This window comes from Erythrolamprus reginae, chromosome 7 (assembly GCF_031021105.1).
Source record: "Erythrolamprus reginae isolate rEryReg1 chromosome 7, rEryReg1.hap1, whole genome shotgun sequence".
NCBI lineage: Eukaryota > Metazoa > Chordata > Lepidosauria > Squamata > Dipsadidae > Erythrolamprus > Erythrolamprus reginae.
In genome coordinates, this window is record NC_091956.1 from 56,241,571 (window position 1) to 56,258,146 (window position 16,576).

The 16,576-nt window shown below is 37.2% G+C and overlaps 1 protein-coding gene across 2 annotated transcripts in view; it reads left to right on the top strand.

Annotated features, from left to right (window-relative positions):
- MTMR7 (myotubularin related protein 7) overlaps window positions 1-16,576 on the top strand; it is a 50,881-nt gene that overhangs the window by 6,319 nt on the left and 27,986 nt on the right. For both annotated transcript variants that reach the window (XM_070757629.1, XM_070757628.1), the window contains exons 2-6: window positions 7,278-7,400; window positions 10,551-10,713; window positions 12,042-12,199; window positions 15,696-15,824; window positions 16,285-16,419. In XM_070757629.1, coding sequence (XP_070613730.1) covers window positions 7,278-7,400; window positions 10,551-10,713; window positions 12,042-12,199; window positions 15,696-15,824; window positions 16,285-16,419 — 708 coding nt within the window. The remainder of the gene's footprint in view (window positions 1-7,277; window positions 7,401-10,550; window positions 10,714-12,041; window positions 12,200-15,695; window positions 15,825-16,284; window positions 16,420-16,576) is intronic.

Sequence of the window (16,576 nt, forward strand, 5' to 3'; positions counted from 1 at the left end):
CCATGATAGATTCTTTTGATCTGATTCCCCATTGGGCTTACAAAATGCCACTTTGTATAGATGATAGATTGGAGAAAATTATAAATGACAAAAAAGAAGGCACTGTCAAACCACTTTTGTATTGTTGTTTAACAACAACAAAAAACCCAAAAAACCAAAACCCCCAACAACCTTATATAAACACATCTATGAACTTACCAATTTATTATGTCTGAAAAGGATTTTGTTTATGTCTAGGGAAAGGGATTGGATAAATATTCATCTTGAATTCTGCTTTAGGTGACCGTGAGGCTTCATTGACTAGAAGATTTACATATAAAATTTCAAGGACCCAGCTCTTGGTAAGAGGGCTACGAGAGATACTAGAGAAACTACTAACAATAAAGTAAAATACCTATTACAAACTGTAAACCTCAAGCCATATAAATCCTTTAAGTTTAAACTACAAGTTAAAAAACTTGTAATTTTTGTCTTAATTTTATATTGCAATAGGCTGAAGGATGGAAATATTGCAATAGGCTTAAGGGATGGAAATTCTTATTTTTTAAAATTGTATTAGAAATTACAATAGAAAAGAATAAAAATGAAGCAAACTGCAAAAATGAAAAAGAAAAGACAAAAATAGTGTGAAAAAGAAAAAAGGGACATCTCCCTTCATTCCAAAAAATACCCAAATTTATTTAAATTTATTGCCATCTCTTAAGTTACCGTACAACATATATTCTTTTTATCCCATATGTGTTAGCTAAACGTCAAAATGGAAAATACTTATCATTCATTTCTTATCAGCAAAAGTCCAGTAAGTATTATCAGATATAACTACAGGTAGTCCTTGACTTATGACAATTGAGCCCCAAATTTCTGTTGCTAAGACAATTGTTAAATGAATTTTGCCCCATTTTACAACCTTCAATGATAATCGCTCAGTTGTTAAGTTAGTAACAAGTTCTTAAGTGAATCCTGCTTTTCCATTGATTTTGAAGGTCATAAAAGATGGTTGTGTGACCCCAGGACACTGCAACCCCAAGTATCTGAATTTTGATTACATGATCGTGGGATGCTTACAATGATACTAAATGTGAAAATTGGTCATATCATTTTTTCCAATGCTATTATAACTTTTGAATGATCATTACATTAATTCTTGTAAGTTGTAACTTGGTAAGCTGAGGACGACCTGTAATTGCAGCAGAGGTGGAGTAACGACACGGACACAAAGAGCTGGATTTAAAATGGGTCATTTTTATTAATTAAATTTGCATAATTTATTCATTAAATTAGCATAAATTTAACTTTAACCTTAACAAGGACCCGCAGGGTCAAACAATTGCTTCCGGGGCGGAAAATGACGTCAGAAAATCTTCCGGGGCAACTTATGGGCGTAGCTCCATGCTGATCCAGGTGAAGGGCCCCGCCCTCACCTGGATCTCTGCCATGCACCTGCATGTGGGAGGTCTTGCCGTCTAACCCCTACAAGGGGAAAGGAATGGGCGGGACCCAAAGACAGGTTCCCCCCAATTGCTCAGGCCGTTAGCACCATGAGCCTTTGGAGAGAACCTGTCAGTCATCTCCAAAGATGCCCAACGGAGAACACGCAGTTGCTAAACACCACCTAGTTTTCCGCCCCTAACCTGCCTACCCAAATGACCAGAGGTAAGCCAATTAGCCTAAACAGGGTGCGAAGCACGCCCTAACCGCGTGTCCGTCACCGCAGTGTGGAATAGGCGAAAAAGCGGTTGCAGAAAATACCGAGACCGCCAAAAATTCCTATTTTGCCCCCTAAGGGCGACCCACAGTGGCACACTGAAAGATAGGGAGGGCGGGTGGGTGTTCGTTCTGTTGTCATCAGGGCGAAAAGGAGGCCCCAAGCCTGCACAGCCCTTTTTATAGGGCTGGCAGGCTCCGCCCCCGACGACATCATCAGCTAAGGCCGATGCTTCTGGAAATGGCCGAGATCTCGTGCAATCTCGCGAGATCTCGGCCCCCAAGATGGCGGCTACGCCGGAGGGCCGTGTCTCCCTGGCCCTGCAGCAAATCCGGGCCGGGGAGTGAAGCACCGGCCAGGCATTCTCTATCTTAACCTTGGTTGAATAAGTCTACATCATTGAATTTAATTTGAAAGTCCATCCTTTTCTGTGTCCTTTTCATTATTGTTACCTTTCTATCCACATTCAAATACATTATCTTATTATACATTACCTATTTTACTGGTTCATATTGAAAGTCTTATAATGTTTTGCCAATAGAATTTTTAAATTAGGCTGGTTCATTCAAATCTATACTTATACTGTCCAAGGCAAATTGTGCCTTAGGATAAATCCAATGCAAATGTTGATACAGCATTTGACTATTCTTTCTTCTGCAGTCAGCCTTAATGAAGTTTTTTTTTCTCTGTGTAGCATCCTTTATCTTGAATGGCTTCCCAGTAATCTTGCTGAGATCAATGTTCACATTTCTTCTCTGAAAGTCCCTGACATCTGTTTGCCATTTACATTTCCTTCAGTATCTATTTTTTACCATCTCTTCTTGCTCTGTAAGATGCGTTGTGTCAAAAATGATATTTTTGTCTTCTTTTATTTATATCACACAAGAAATTGCAGTTGCTATCATATGATAACCCTCTTGATGGTTTTCTTTATAACACCATTTGTCCCTTTCCTGTACAAAAATCAAGGTCATAAGTAAAAAAGGATCCTAAAGGACAGTCGTGGTTTGAAATAAATATTTAAATCTAAATAATTTATGTGGGCAAGCGATCAGCCCATAGGCCTGGACACAACTATGTTATTTTATAGCTACTAACAAATGATTAGACAAAATAAGGTTTTTGCTGAACACATATACAGTATACCGTTCAAATGTATAAGATCACAGTTTTTGTTTTTCAACAAATTGTAACAAATTGAGTTCCCAGATAGCTTTTATATATATACTGTACATATATACAGTGGTACCTCTACTTACAAATTTATTCGTTCAGTGACTAGGTTCTTAAGTAGAAAGGTTTGTAAGAAGAAGCAATTTTTCCCATAGGAATCAATGTAAAAGCAAATAATGCGTGTGATTGGGGAAACCACAGGGAGGGTGGAGATCCTGTTTCCTCCCAGGAGATTCCTAGAGAGGCCCCACAGAGGCTTCTCCCCGCCTTTTCCGGTTACAGAGGTAGGCTCGGGTTTGTAAGTGGAAAATGGTTCTTAAGAAGAGGCAAAAAAATCTTAAACACCTGGTTCTTATCTAGAAAAGTTCATAAGTAGAGGCGTTTGTAGGTAGAGGTAGCACTGTAAAAAGTTTCTAATTCTTATAGCTTTTTATCTAAACTCTGCTGTAGGTTACTGAGTCTACAATTTTTGCCTGGGTTTGGAGGTGATCATCTTTTGTTTAAGAAACAAATATCTTCCACATTTTAGGGGACCGTAAAGATCCAAGGTTACATCAATATTATGCTGTTTGCCTCACCAGTCTAAATCTGTCGAATGATGCTGTCAATGTTCTGTCCATATGCTTGGAGATTTTGATTTTGGGTGGGAGAGAACAAATTTAAAATTTGAGTCTTAGTAAAAGGAATTCCTATTTTTTCCATCTGGTTGCTTTGCTTGTTCCAGGGGTCTCTCTTGATGAGGTGACACTTTCCTAATAATAAATAAACATCAATGTGATGAAATGTCATGACACAATTGCCATTTTCTTCCTTCTTCCATGTTTATCGTGAAACCTTATCCTTGTGCATTAATACTTTCTACTGAATTTAATAGAGCTTGTTCCCTGTTCAGTGGCTTGTTCCTTGGCAGGCTTAATTAGATTACTGTGATTAATTAGTAAAGTATTTTTTAATGAGGAAGAACATAGTTTCATTAGTTGAGCTGCATGCTTGTCTGATGAATTTAATTTACAGCATATTAAAAAGCGCCTAGACACGGCTGCTTCTCCCCTTTTCTTTGTTTCCTGTCCAATTTCCTCTTCTCACTTCATTGCCATCCAGTTTTCTTCTCTGCTTTCTCTTGGCTTTTGTTTCCCTTACCAGTGCAGGGTTCCTTTCCTCATCTCTGTCACCTTTTTCTTGATTCTTCTGTTGGAAAGAAACATAGAAACATAGAAGTCTGAGGGCAGAAAAAGACCTCCTGGTCCATCTAGTCTGCCCTTATACTATTTTCTGTATTTTATCTTAGGATGGATATATGTTTATCCCAGGCATGTTTAAATTCAGTTACTGTGGATTGATCTACTACGTCTGCTGGAAGTTTGTTCCAAGGATCTACTACTCTTTCAGTAAAATAATATTTTCTCATGTTGCTTTTGATTTCCCCCCCAACTAACTTCAGATTGTGTCCCCTTGTTCTTGTGTTCACTTCCCTATTAAAAACACTTCCCTCCTGGATGTTAGTTAACCCTTTAATATATTTAAATGTTTCGATCATGTCCCCCCTTTTCCTTCTGTCCTCCAGACTATACAGATTGAGTTCATTAAGTCTTTCCTGATACGTTTTATGCTTAAGACCTTCCACCATTCTTGTAGCCCGTCTTTGGACCCGTTCAATTTTGTCAATATCTTTTTGTAGGTGAGGTCTCCAGAACTGAACACAGTATTCCAAATGTGGTCTCACCAGCATTCTATATAGCGGGATCATAATCTCCCTCTTCCTGCTTGTTATACCTCTAGCTATGCAGCCAAGCATCCTACTTGCTTTCCCTACCGCCTGACTGCACTGTTCACCCATTTTGAGACTGTCAGAAATCACTACCCCTAAATCCTTCTCTTCTGAAGTTTTTGCTAACACAGAACTGCCAATACAATACTCAGATTGAGGATTCCTTTTCCCCAAGTGGATTATTTTACATTTGGAAACATTAAACTGCAGTTTCCATTGCTTTGACCATTTATCTAGTAAAGCTAAATCATTTACCATATTACAGACTCCAGGAATATCAACCCTATTGCACACTTTAGAGTCATCGGCAAATAGGCAAACCTTCCCTACCAAACCTTCCCCTATGTCACTCACAAACATATTAAAAAGAATAGGACCCAGAGCGGCAGGATATGTTCATTCTGTTCTTGTATTTATAGATAGGAGATCAATGTCATAAACAGGATACCTTGTTTTCTCAATAACAACATTTAATAACGATACTGTACATTTTAGGTTAACTTTGATTTATTTTTTGGCCCAGTCCTTCTTTTTGGGAGGGTGGAAGAATGTGGCTTATAGCAGGTCTATTGCCAGGTTTTACACCTGGCCTCACAATAAATTACAACACTCCTTATTCAGCACTAGGCTTATCTTGGCAGAAGATTTGCAGACATATTGAGACAGGATTCTTTACTGCAGATAGGAATGAAATCTTGGAATGATGTGGCCCACTGCAATGCAAGGAAGTTGTTTATGTGTATATGTGGGATTGAAAAGCAGATCTTTACATAATGGGTATTTTCTAGACTGAGATTGGGGTTATTATTATTATTATTTATTAGATTTGTATGCCGCCCCTCTCCGTAGACTTGGGGCGGCTTACAGCAATGATAAAAACAATATATAATGACAAATCTAATAGTTAGAATCTAAAATAACAATAATACATTTAAAAATCTAAAAACAACCCCCCCCCCCAATATATAAAAAAGCATACATACAGTCACATCATACACAAAAAACTACATAGGCAGGGGGAGATGTTTCAGTTCTCCCACACCTGACGACAGAGGTGGGTTTTAAGGAATTTACGAAAGGCGAGGAGGGTGGGGGCAGTTCTAATCTCTGGAGGGAGGTGATTCCAGAGGGTCGGAGCTGCCACAGAGAAGGCTCTTCCTCTGGGTCCCGCCAAACGACATTGTTTAGATGGCGGGACCTGGAGGAGACCAACTCTGTGGGACTTAACTGGTCACTGGGATTCGTGCGGCAGAAGGCGGTCTCGTAGATACCCTGGTCCGGTGCCATGAATGGCTTAATAGGTGATGAAGGGCTTTATAGGTTGCTTTACCAATTTCCGCTGCAATCATATATACACATGTTCATGTATGCTCAGAAGTCTAATTCATGCATACATTTATCAGAGTGAGGAAGGGGAGAAATTCAGGAGTTTGGCACCTCTATATAGGATTTCCCTTTCATCTTATATTTATTTTATCAAAAGGAGATTGTATCAATTGCAAGGTTATCTTCCATTCTCAGAAATATGGCATGTTCTACAAGCTAATCCATTTTTCCCTGAAGTTTTTTATGGGCCTAAGTACTTTGATATGGCCTAAATTTAGATTTAATATAACAAAGTTCACTTATCTACTGGGAAAAATGTGAGATGTACAAAAATAGTTCCCAGTGGATCTGTTTTCTAGAAGAATGTGCCATGAAAGTGGTTTGGCTTTCGGCTGATGTGACCAGCTTTTGACATAGGTCATTTAAAAAGTAGCCAAGATACAGTCATATAAGATCCAGCCAAGAAATCAGTGACACATAATTCATTTTTCTTCAACTAATGTTTTAACTTCTGGAATTTTAGACTTAAATTTCTTTTACCAAACTAAACTCTCAGAGGACATAATGGAAAGCAGCATTGAATTTAAATATAGACCATGAGAATTTGGTTTCGAAAAGTCCCAGATCGCATGGAAATATGCTAATTCTGATTAATGCAATAAATGTTGCCATCCCTAGTACCTTTAACCATAGGGGGAAATGTTGATAATTTAACTGTCATTATGGGCAAGAGATAAGTAAATTTTGACTTCTCACCTGTTTATTGTTTTTTTATAATAATGGGTTTGAATGCAATTATAAGTGTTCTAGATATATTCTGGGCTTTTCCCCCCTATTGTCCAATCTTCAGATGTCTTGGATAATGTTGTGAGCCGCCCCGAGTCTTTGGAGAGGGGTGGCATACAAATCTAATAAATTATTATTATTATTATTATTATTATTATTATTATTATTATTATTATATAGGGAGGTTTGCTAGCAATAGATTTATCAGATTCATAAAACATATTTATTTTAGAAAGAAATGCCTGTGAGCAGTGCTATGAGCAGTATTCATTATTGTCATATTGATTCCCAGCATTTGCTGGATTAAAATAATAGTTTTTACATAACCAGATGGCAACTCATCACTTTGCAATGTAAACATAGAAGATGGGTGAACATTAGCAAAATAGTGTTGCATCTTTTAGCACAATATCAAAGCATTACAGAATATAACACAGTTTCAAAAGGAAAAAAACATGGCTCTAAAAGTCTTTAAAAGAAGTATTGCATTGGTGATTTTGTGCCTTTCTCTCTTTGTAGGTGGAAAATGTGCGCTTCATTGATGGAATATCTTCCAAAAGAATTGCATTAGGGACTCTGTATCTAACAGCTACTCATGTAATCTTTGTAGAAAATGAACCAGACAATCGTAAGGAGACGTGGGTATGACAAGTTACCATTATATCTTGATAAATCCAATGACCTGCACAGGCTATGACGTACATTTAGAACCATAAAATGTTCTACAAACACGAAGGCAATTAGGTCTATTAAAACACTTTGTGAATATTTGGAGACTCTTCACTTGTATCTATAGTCATAAAAATTCCTAGACCTCAAGGACCTTCTGGATCCTTGACTCATAGTGGAGAGGCCAATTACGCCATCAGGTCCAACCCTTCAGTCAGTGCCAGCATCCACACAGTAGCGACTCATGGTATTCAGAAGTCTAATTTCTGTTTGAACATGTTCTAAGTAAGCAAAGAAGTTTAAATCATTGAAAGAGCAAGTAGGTATGAAAGAACATCAGTAATTCTTAAGTCTTCCAAATATAGTAACCAACTGTTCTTAATCTGCAGAATTACTGATTCTATCTACTAATTTGCACCCCAAGTTTTAATTTTGTTTTACATATATATATCAATGCGTGAACAGTGTGGCACCTGGGTGTCATACATTCTAATACAAATAAAACTAATAGAATTAAATATTATTATCTCCTGCTTTTCTTCTTCTTTAGTTCTCTTCAATCTTATCCTCCATTTCTTCTGTTAGATCCTCCCTTTCCTGAGTGTCTTGGGCTTTACTCATCATCCCTCATATAATATTTTCCATTTTTTCCATAGTCTCCTTAAATCCTTTCTCCATAATGTATTTTGTGTTTTGAAAAAGCAACACCATCTCTTTCAAGGTTCCACTCCATTCTTCCCTATAAAGCATCTTATTTTGGTTTTTTTTTTAATCCAACTTTTGTCTAATAGTCCAAGAACCATTTATTCAGTCCTAAAGTCTTTCACAGTTCTTTATATCCCATAAGTAAACAATCAGTTCTATTTAAATAGTCCCAGAAGTTATCAAAAGCCTCTTTACGTCCCCTTTACAGATTTAATCTTCTAGCATAACATTCAGGGATCCCTCCAGTAGTCACGGGGTAGTTAGGTATAATCCAATAAATATTTTTACAGTCCTTCATATAAGTATTCCCAGACTTCTATGTTTTCCTTTTGTCAGCAAGTGGCACTTTCAACTTAATTTCAGTGTTGCCACTAGTCAATTGTTATTTTAGTTGTAGTTCAATTATAGAAGCAGGATAATTATTTTAAATAAATGATTCCAGCACTTTAAAATGCCTTCACATTATCACGTCTTCCCAGTTTAAGAGTCAAATTTTCTATATATTTAAAAGTTTATTATTTTTCTCTCTTTACTTCACTTTCTTCCAGTCTAGTATTTTCCTCAGAATGGTTAATCACTGCTTTAACAAATAGTTCTGAGCAAGTAGTTTTAAATTACTCCTTGGGATTAGATTTTAAGGAAAAAGAAATCCTCTCCTTCAGTTTCAATCACTCTTCGCCTATTTCGCTCCAGTACCAGTCTAAGTTGTTCCTTGGTTGCCCCAGCTTTGTAGCAGCCATCTTTAAGCTACCTTTTTTCCTCACCATGGCTGAGAGGAAAAAAGAGCCCCAATTCAGACAGGAGAACTGTGACTCACTGTGACCTCACAGGATGCCCCTCTGTTTCGGCTCCTTTCTGAGTCCACTAATGAGAAGAACTCTGCACGGGAGCGGTAGGATCCACTCTGCGTTTCTGATCCCGCCGCAACATCAACCGGAAGTACTAATGCTATCAGTCTTGAGCTTTCTCCAGAGTGCAGTTACAATCCCAAAATAACTGGAGGGCAAAATATTTTTTTATTTCTATAACAACAACTATCATAGTCAGAAGAATAGTCTCTTCATCTGGAAAGAATAGACCACCTATCCCAGGGGCCCATGCATCTCATTGAATAGAAAACCTGCCTGCTCTTGAAATTCCAAAAGGCAACCTCATTACTTAAGTTAATCGGCAAGACCAGCTCAACATATTCTGCTTCCAGAGTTCACAAAACAAATGGCATTCTCTCACTTTCCTCACAAAGATGCACAGCAATTTCTGTTCAGGCAGAAAATAAGCTGGAATAAGAAGATGAGCTGGAAATTAGAGCTGTGGGGTGAATTCCAGTAATTTCACTGGGGCTGGGGCAGCATTCGCCAAATGATGTCCATCATTGAGAGTATCATTCCTAAAACTTTTAGCCAGTAAGAACAGAATTCTAGGACTCTTGGTTATGAAAGGGATAAAGCTCTCTTTTTTCTTCCCATTGATTATCCCCACCTTTTGAATGTTCTTCACATTTAGATCCCCTGTATATGTCAGTTTTGACATATTACCATTTGTCATATGCTGAAAGATCTGTTTTCACCTTGGACTTTCTAAGTTGATAGTTCCAAGTATTTGAAGTGTGGTCAAGTCACTTGACCACACTTAGCATTTCAAACCCCCTTAAAGAACCCAAACGTTCTGGATTTATAATCCATTTTCTTTGAAAGTCTCCTTGATTTTTAAACAAAGGAGAAATTCACAATCTCATACTTGAATTTCAGGGGGTCAGGTATATGTAAAATATATTTTTTTTAAAAGACATTCAAACCATTTCATAAAATGAAACATTAAAACGGAGACATTTTTGTTAATTCACTTTTTATCCTCAGCCTATCATACCTTGCAAGTTGTTTTTGTGGGGAAATTCCCAATTATATTGTCTCAAACAGTTAGGAAAATACAAAACTATAAATTACACTAAATGCTTATTTTTGGATCTCAGTTAACAACTTAATCTCACTATGAGAGCTGGATTTGTATGCATTCTTTGTAGCAGATGTACCTAAGTCTTATCCCACTCTACTAAGTGATCTTCTGCTCCCCTTACTGATTCAACATTGAGTTGCTCTTGCGCTCTGTGATCTTATTTTTAATATTTTTTTAAATTAAATTTTATTACAACAACAACAACAACAAAAAATACTTAAAAGAAAACGTGCCCAACACCAATAAAACCCCACCACCATTTAGGGGGTTAAATTATTTGCAATAAGTTTCGATTTCTTCCTTAGCTCCAGTTCTGTGATCTTGTATAGTGCTGAAACTTTGTTCAACATGCTACACTGGGCATTATGTTGATTAAGGCACATCCTACAGTTTTGATTGTGTTGATTTATAAAATGGAATACGTATATTTAGCTTCTCTTTAGACTAACTTTTTTTCTTTATCAGATTCTTCACAGCCAGATCTCTTCAATTGAGAAACTTGCTACATCAACTTCTGGTTGCCCAATGCTGATTCGTTGTAAGAACTTCCAGAACATTCAGTTCATCATGTCTCAAGAAAAAGACTGCCATGATGTTTACATTTCTCTGATACGTCTGGCACGCCCAGGTATAGCATGGAAGTTCAGGAGGTACCCATGCATCTGGGCTGGCAGTTGGCCTGAGTAAACTTTCTTGTAGGCATGGGTGACTCCTCTGCTTTGTTTATAAATCTCACTATTAGGAGGCTGAGTTGTTGGATTCTATTTCAACAAAAGGTTCCATTGAGCCGAATGTATACTCATGAAAAGACAATTCATAAATTTGTTTTCTGCATTTGATATGGTTGGTTGTTGTATTCAGTTGTATTTTCTTTAACTACTCATGCTCATGTTCTTCTAATTCCTTTAGTTAGTTCTCTGGTTGTTTCTTGGTATTTTCCTTAAAGGCTGTTCTTTTCTGCTCTGTTACCAAACAATTCATTTATTTTTAGCTAATTCCATCCAGATTTATCTATCTTTTATGTTTGGAATTTTATTTTTTCTCTCGTCATTTTCAGTATTAATCTCTGACATGGGACAAGAGTGTTTTATGGAAATGTCCTTTCCTTGTAGAAACTGTGTCTCCAACATAATTCCCTGGGGTGATTTTACAATAATGATATTCGTTGGCACTGCCCCTGTAAGTTCCCAAGCCTTCCTAATTTATTAGATTCATTTATTTACAAAATGGTTGGGAAGATAGTTTGTTCTGAAACAAAGTACCAACTTCAAGTTTCTAACTATCTTTTGTGCCTATGGAGTTCATGTAAGCGTTATTTATAAATAAACTATGACTGGCACAAACCAATGTTTTTTGCCTTTGACTATTTGCTTTACCAATGGCTGTAATCAATGTGGCATCCATTTCTGTGCCATCATTTCCCTCTTCATTGCCTCCAAGTATTTCTAATTGTCTAAGCTCAATTCATGTTATGTCAGAATGTGAAAAATAATTTCAACTACATTAAACTGACTTTTTCCAGCATTGATTACACTAGGTAATGTAAGCATAAATCAAATTCCATCTAATATAGAAAATTTAAGGAAAAACACAGAGCGGAAAATAATATTTCTGCTTTGTGCATCTGCTGGTATAAATTAAATTACCCAATAATCTCAATATAATATATTATATTGGCTGTCTCCCAAATGTTATCTTACATTTGGGAGACAGCCAATATAGACAAAGAAAATGCAGAACTGACCTGAAATCCACTTTGCAATTGTTGTTTGGCATTTCTGCAATTATAACTTTCTAAAGAAGTTGGCTTTATCCCCTGGATTTAAAAAACGAACAGTTGGAACAATTAAGCAAATAAATCAAGCAAATAAATGTTGGTGTTTGCCATTTTGCATTAATAATAACAACAGTAATTCTATTGAAGAAATAGCAGCTGCTTTGTTTTCTTGTTTTCAGTGAAATACGAAGAACTGTACTGTTTTTCTTTCAATCCGAAATTAAACAAAGAAGAACGAGAGCAAGGCTGGAATCTGACAAATTTAATGAAAGAATACAATCGTATGGGAATTCCAAATAATTATTGGCAGATTAGTGACGTCAATAGAGATTATCGTGTGAGTTGCTGCTCATGAAAACAAAGATCTGAGGTCTAAATATTATGATTCAAAATACTACTGTGTGAAAAACATCTATTTCTATCAACTTCCAAATAATTCAGTGGCTCAATTCATTATGAAATACTTGAACCAGTAAATATTGAGATATATACCTTCGTAGTCTTCTGTAGAAAACTTGCTTCGTTGTTTATTTCAGATTTATAAAATTGGTGTTTCCCTGTTATTCTACCTGTGAAATTGTGATTTTAAACATAATCAGCTTCTGAAATTAGATTCAGAAACTTCCTTGCATTCGTAAGAACAGTTTTCTGACAATATGGATCAATATAAAATTGTACAATTTAAAATAATTGCAGTACAATTTAAAATAATTGGAATCATGCATACATTCATGAGCCGACCTTGCTAGTAGCTCCCCTGCCCGAGGGTGCTTCAATCCCTTGCCCAGGCAGGAAACCCTACACCACTTCAGACAAGTGGTTATGTAACATCTTCTTAAAAACTTCCAGTGTTGGAGCATTCACAACTTCCCAGAGGCATGTTTTCCACTGATTAATTGTTCTAACCGTCAGAAAGCTTAGTTCTAAGTTCTTCTCTCCTTGATCAGTTTCCACCCATTGCTTCTTGTGCTACCATCAGGTGCTTTGGAGAGTAGCTTAACTCCCTCTTGTTTGTGATGGCCACTGAGATATTGAAATCCTGCTATCATGTTTCCCCTAATCCTTTTTTCATTAAACTAGACATACTCAGTTCCTGCAACCGTCCTTTATATGTTTTAGCCTCCAGTCCCCTAATCATCTTTGTTGCTCTACTCTGCATTGTTTCCAGAGTCTCAACATTTTTTTTACATTGTGGTGACCAAAGCTGAATGCAGTATGCCAAGTGTGGCCTTACCAAGGCTTTATATAGTGGTATTAAGACTTCACATGATCTTGATTCTATCCCTCTGTTAATGCAGCCTAGAACTGTGTTGGCTTTTTGGCAGCTGCTGCATACTACTGGCTCATATTTAAATGGTTGTCCACTAGGACTCCAAGCTCCTTCTCACAGTTACTACTGTACTGTACCTCTGTATTTTGTTTTTCTTGCCTAAATGTAGAATCTTACTTTTTTCACCATTGACGTTTATTTTGTTAGGTAGCACCCAAAGTTCAAGTCTTTCAAGATCCTTCTGTGTTCTTGAGTGTTGGCTATTCCTGCCAGTTGTTGTGGTTAGCTCTGGCCCAGCTCCTGCCCCAAGGACTGTGGATGTGGGGGAGACATCCACATGCTGCAGGCCTGTTTTGCTCCTGGTGGAATCTGCTGATGAAGGCTCCTTTGACCAAGAAGACATGAGTGACAGGGAGGAGGAGAGTGTGGCAGACAGCTCAGAAGGAGATCAATTATCTAGCTCCTCCTTGGATTTAGAACAAGAGTTAATGATACAGCCACGCATGGGGAGAGCGATGCATAGGCAACAACAACTGAGAGATTATTATCAAAGAAAATGAGGCTACCTGTGGTTGGGTGGGGCTGTGGTAATTAGTGAGGCTGCTATAAATAGCAGCCTGTGGGTTTGGCCATTGTGGAGGATTGTCTGATCGTTGTGTTTCGTGCCTGCTTTGCTGACTTTGACCTTTGTGTGCTGATTTTTCCCTGCTTTGAAACTAAACCAGAACAAAGTGTGTTTCACTTTGTGAAAGAAGAAGGACTGTGAATTGCCTCACAGCTGCAAGCTAAGTATCACAGTACTGATAAGGGACTTGTACAAATTATCAGTTTGTTTGGAGACGAGTGCTCTTTGCTATACCAAAAGAGGGCTTGGTTTAAGTGAATTTTCATTACAAAGAACAATGTTTTGAATTTTCAAACGTGTGTGTGTCTGAAATTTGTACCTGTGAATTTTTGGGAGGAGTCTACCAGAGAGCCCGACAGAACACCAGTTTGGTGTCATCTGCAAATTTGATGAGTTTCCCATCTATCCCCTTGTCCAAGTCGTTGCTGAAGATGTTGAAGAGTACTGTACCTAAAAACAAAGGGGTACTTCACTGCTTACTTCCCTCCATGCAGGGGACTACACGATTTTCAGTCTCTTCTTAAAAAGTACATTCCAGTTGTGAGTTTATCCCACCAAGTTTCAGCAATGGCAACTATATCACATCTGCCTTCATGTACTAATACTTCAAGTTAACCATGTTTGTTCCCTAAATTCTGAGCATTAGTATATATACAATTGAGTCCTTTTATGGGTCTTGAGTATCTTTCTTATATCTCCTATTCGGTAACTGGGATTTCCATCCTTTCTATCACACTCTACTTCATTATATTTTTCTTTCTTTCTTTATTTTTCCTCTTTATTCCCTTATGTGATTGGTTAGCTAGTGGTTTTATCTCATGTTGGACTATAAATTCCAGATATTACATCCAACATCTGAACCATTTTTGAGGAATACAATGTTGATTAATATCATGTTTTATGATATTATGTTTCATCTTTAAACACTATTGCTCAGAGGCGTTGCAGAGAAAAAAAATTGTAATCTGGTCATTTTTGCAAAAAAAGCCCCAACCTTTTGCACTTTTTCTGTTGGTAAACTTCAGATAGGCCTCTAGTTATAAAAGGTGTGTCATACAATTTAGAGTTTTTGAATATTGATTATGGTAATATATAGGAGTGCAAGAAAGTTTGTGCTTTTTATCATTTTCTCAGAATTGTCATTCATTCTTCTTGTTCACTGCAAGTGTATAAAATAATTATTTGTGAAGCAGTTTGGAATAATTCATTGCCAAGGGTTTGAAAAAATAAATATATACAACAGTATTTTTCAACTTTGTCAGTTACCAGAATTGTCCAGCTGGCCTGGCTGGCTGGAGAAATCTGGGAACTGAAATCCATACATCTTAAAATTGGCAGGGTTGACAACATTGCTATACAGCAGGGGTGTCAAATTCTCAGCCTATAGCCCGGATATTATTATTATTATTATTATTATTATTATTATTATTATTATTTATTAGATTTGTATGCCACCACTCTGTAGAATCAGGGCGGCTCACAGCATACAATAAAACAATTCATAACAAATCTAATAAATTTAAAAAACATTAAAAAGCCCCATTATTAAACCAGACATAAACACAGACATACCATACATAAATTGTATAGGCCCGGGGGAGGGGGGGAATGCCTCAATTCCCCCATGCCTGATGGCAGAGGTGAGTTTTAAGGAGTTTACGGAAGGCAAGGAGGGTGGGGGCAGTTCTAATCTCCAGGGGCAGCTGGTTCCAGAGAGTTGGGGCCACCACAGAGAAGGCTCTTCCCCTGGGTCCTGCCAGATGACAGTGTTTAGTCGACGGGACCCGGAGAAGGTCATGTGCTGGCCATGCCCATCCCCGGTTTAGCGAAGGGGAAAAAAATCATTATACATCACATGATGGCAATGTGCATACAGTATATACTGCTTGATAAAATAGTAAAAAAAATTCAGTTTTGCTTTCTTTTATTCTGTGACAGGTATGTGATTCATATCCTACTGACATCTATGTACCCAAATCAGCCACTGCTCATATCATTGTGGGAAGCTCTAAATTTCGTAGTAGGAGGCGTTTTCCAGCACTTTCCTATTACTACAAGGAGAATAATGTAAGCATGAAATTATAATTTTTAATAATTTATTCAATGTATCCTGATTTTGAGTATTGAAATAATTTGGAAGAATTTGTGTCAAACAAAGATTACAAAAATATTTCCCAGTCAAAGGATGGGACATACCTTATCGGGCTTAACTTCTTTTTAAAGATGGATAAGAAAAATTCTTAAATTTTCTGGCCAAACTATCAAGAGATTTTTACATTGATTAATTGATCAGATGTTAATTATATTAATCTTATTTTAATCTTTTTTCTATGTGATTCAGGAAACACATTTGATTGGCACCGTATCATCTGGAAAATTCAAAATGGCGGCTTGTGACAAATAAGTCATAAAAGTCAACAAAAGGAACTAACCACAGCCAGAGTGTTATAGCCAAGTTTGAGTGTACTAAATATTTTCACAGTAAAGCATATGGTTGCTCTTGTCTGTCTCTCTTGTTATCTCCTAGGCTTCCATATGTCGCAGTAGCCAACCTCTAGCAGGCTTTAGCGCTCGATGCCTGGAAGATGAACAAATGCTACAGTTGATCCGAAAGGCAAATCCTGGAAGTGATTTTATCTATGTTGTTGATACACGTCCCAAAGTAAGAGGCTTCAAATTCTGTTGTTTTTGTTTTTATCCAAAGTGTTGGCTGAAATGTCCCAGAAATTCTGGAATTGCTCCCCTCCCAAAAGTTGAAGTGAACCAAGCTGTTTTTAGTTGCACTGAAGGGAAGTTCTGTTTGTAAATGTCAGTAAAGA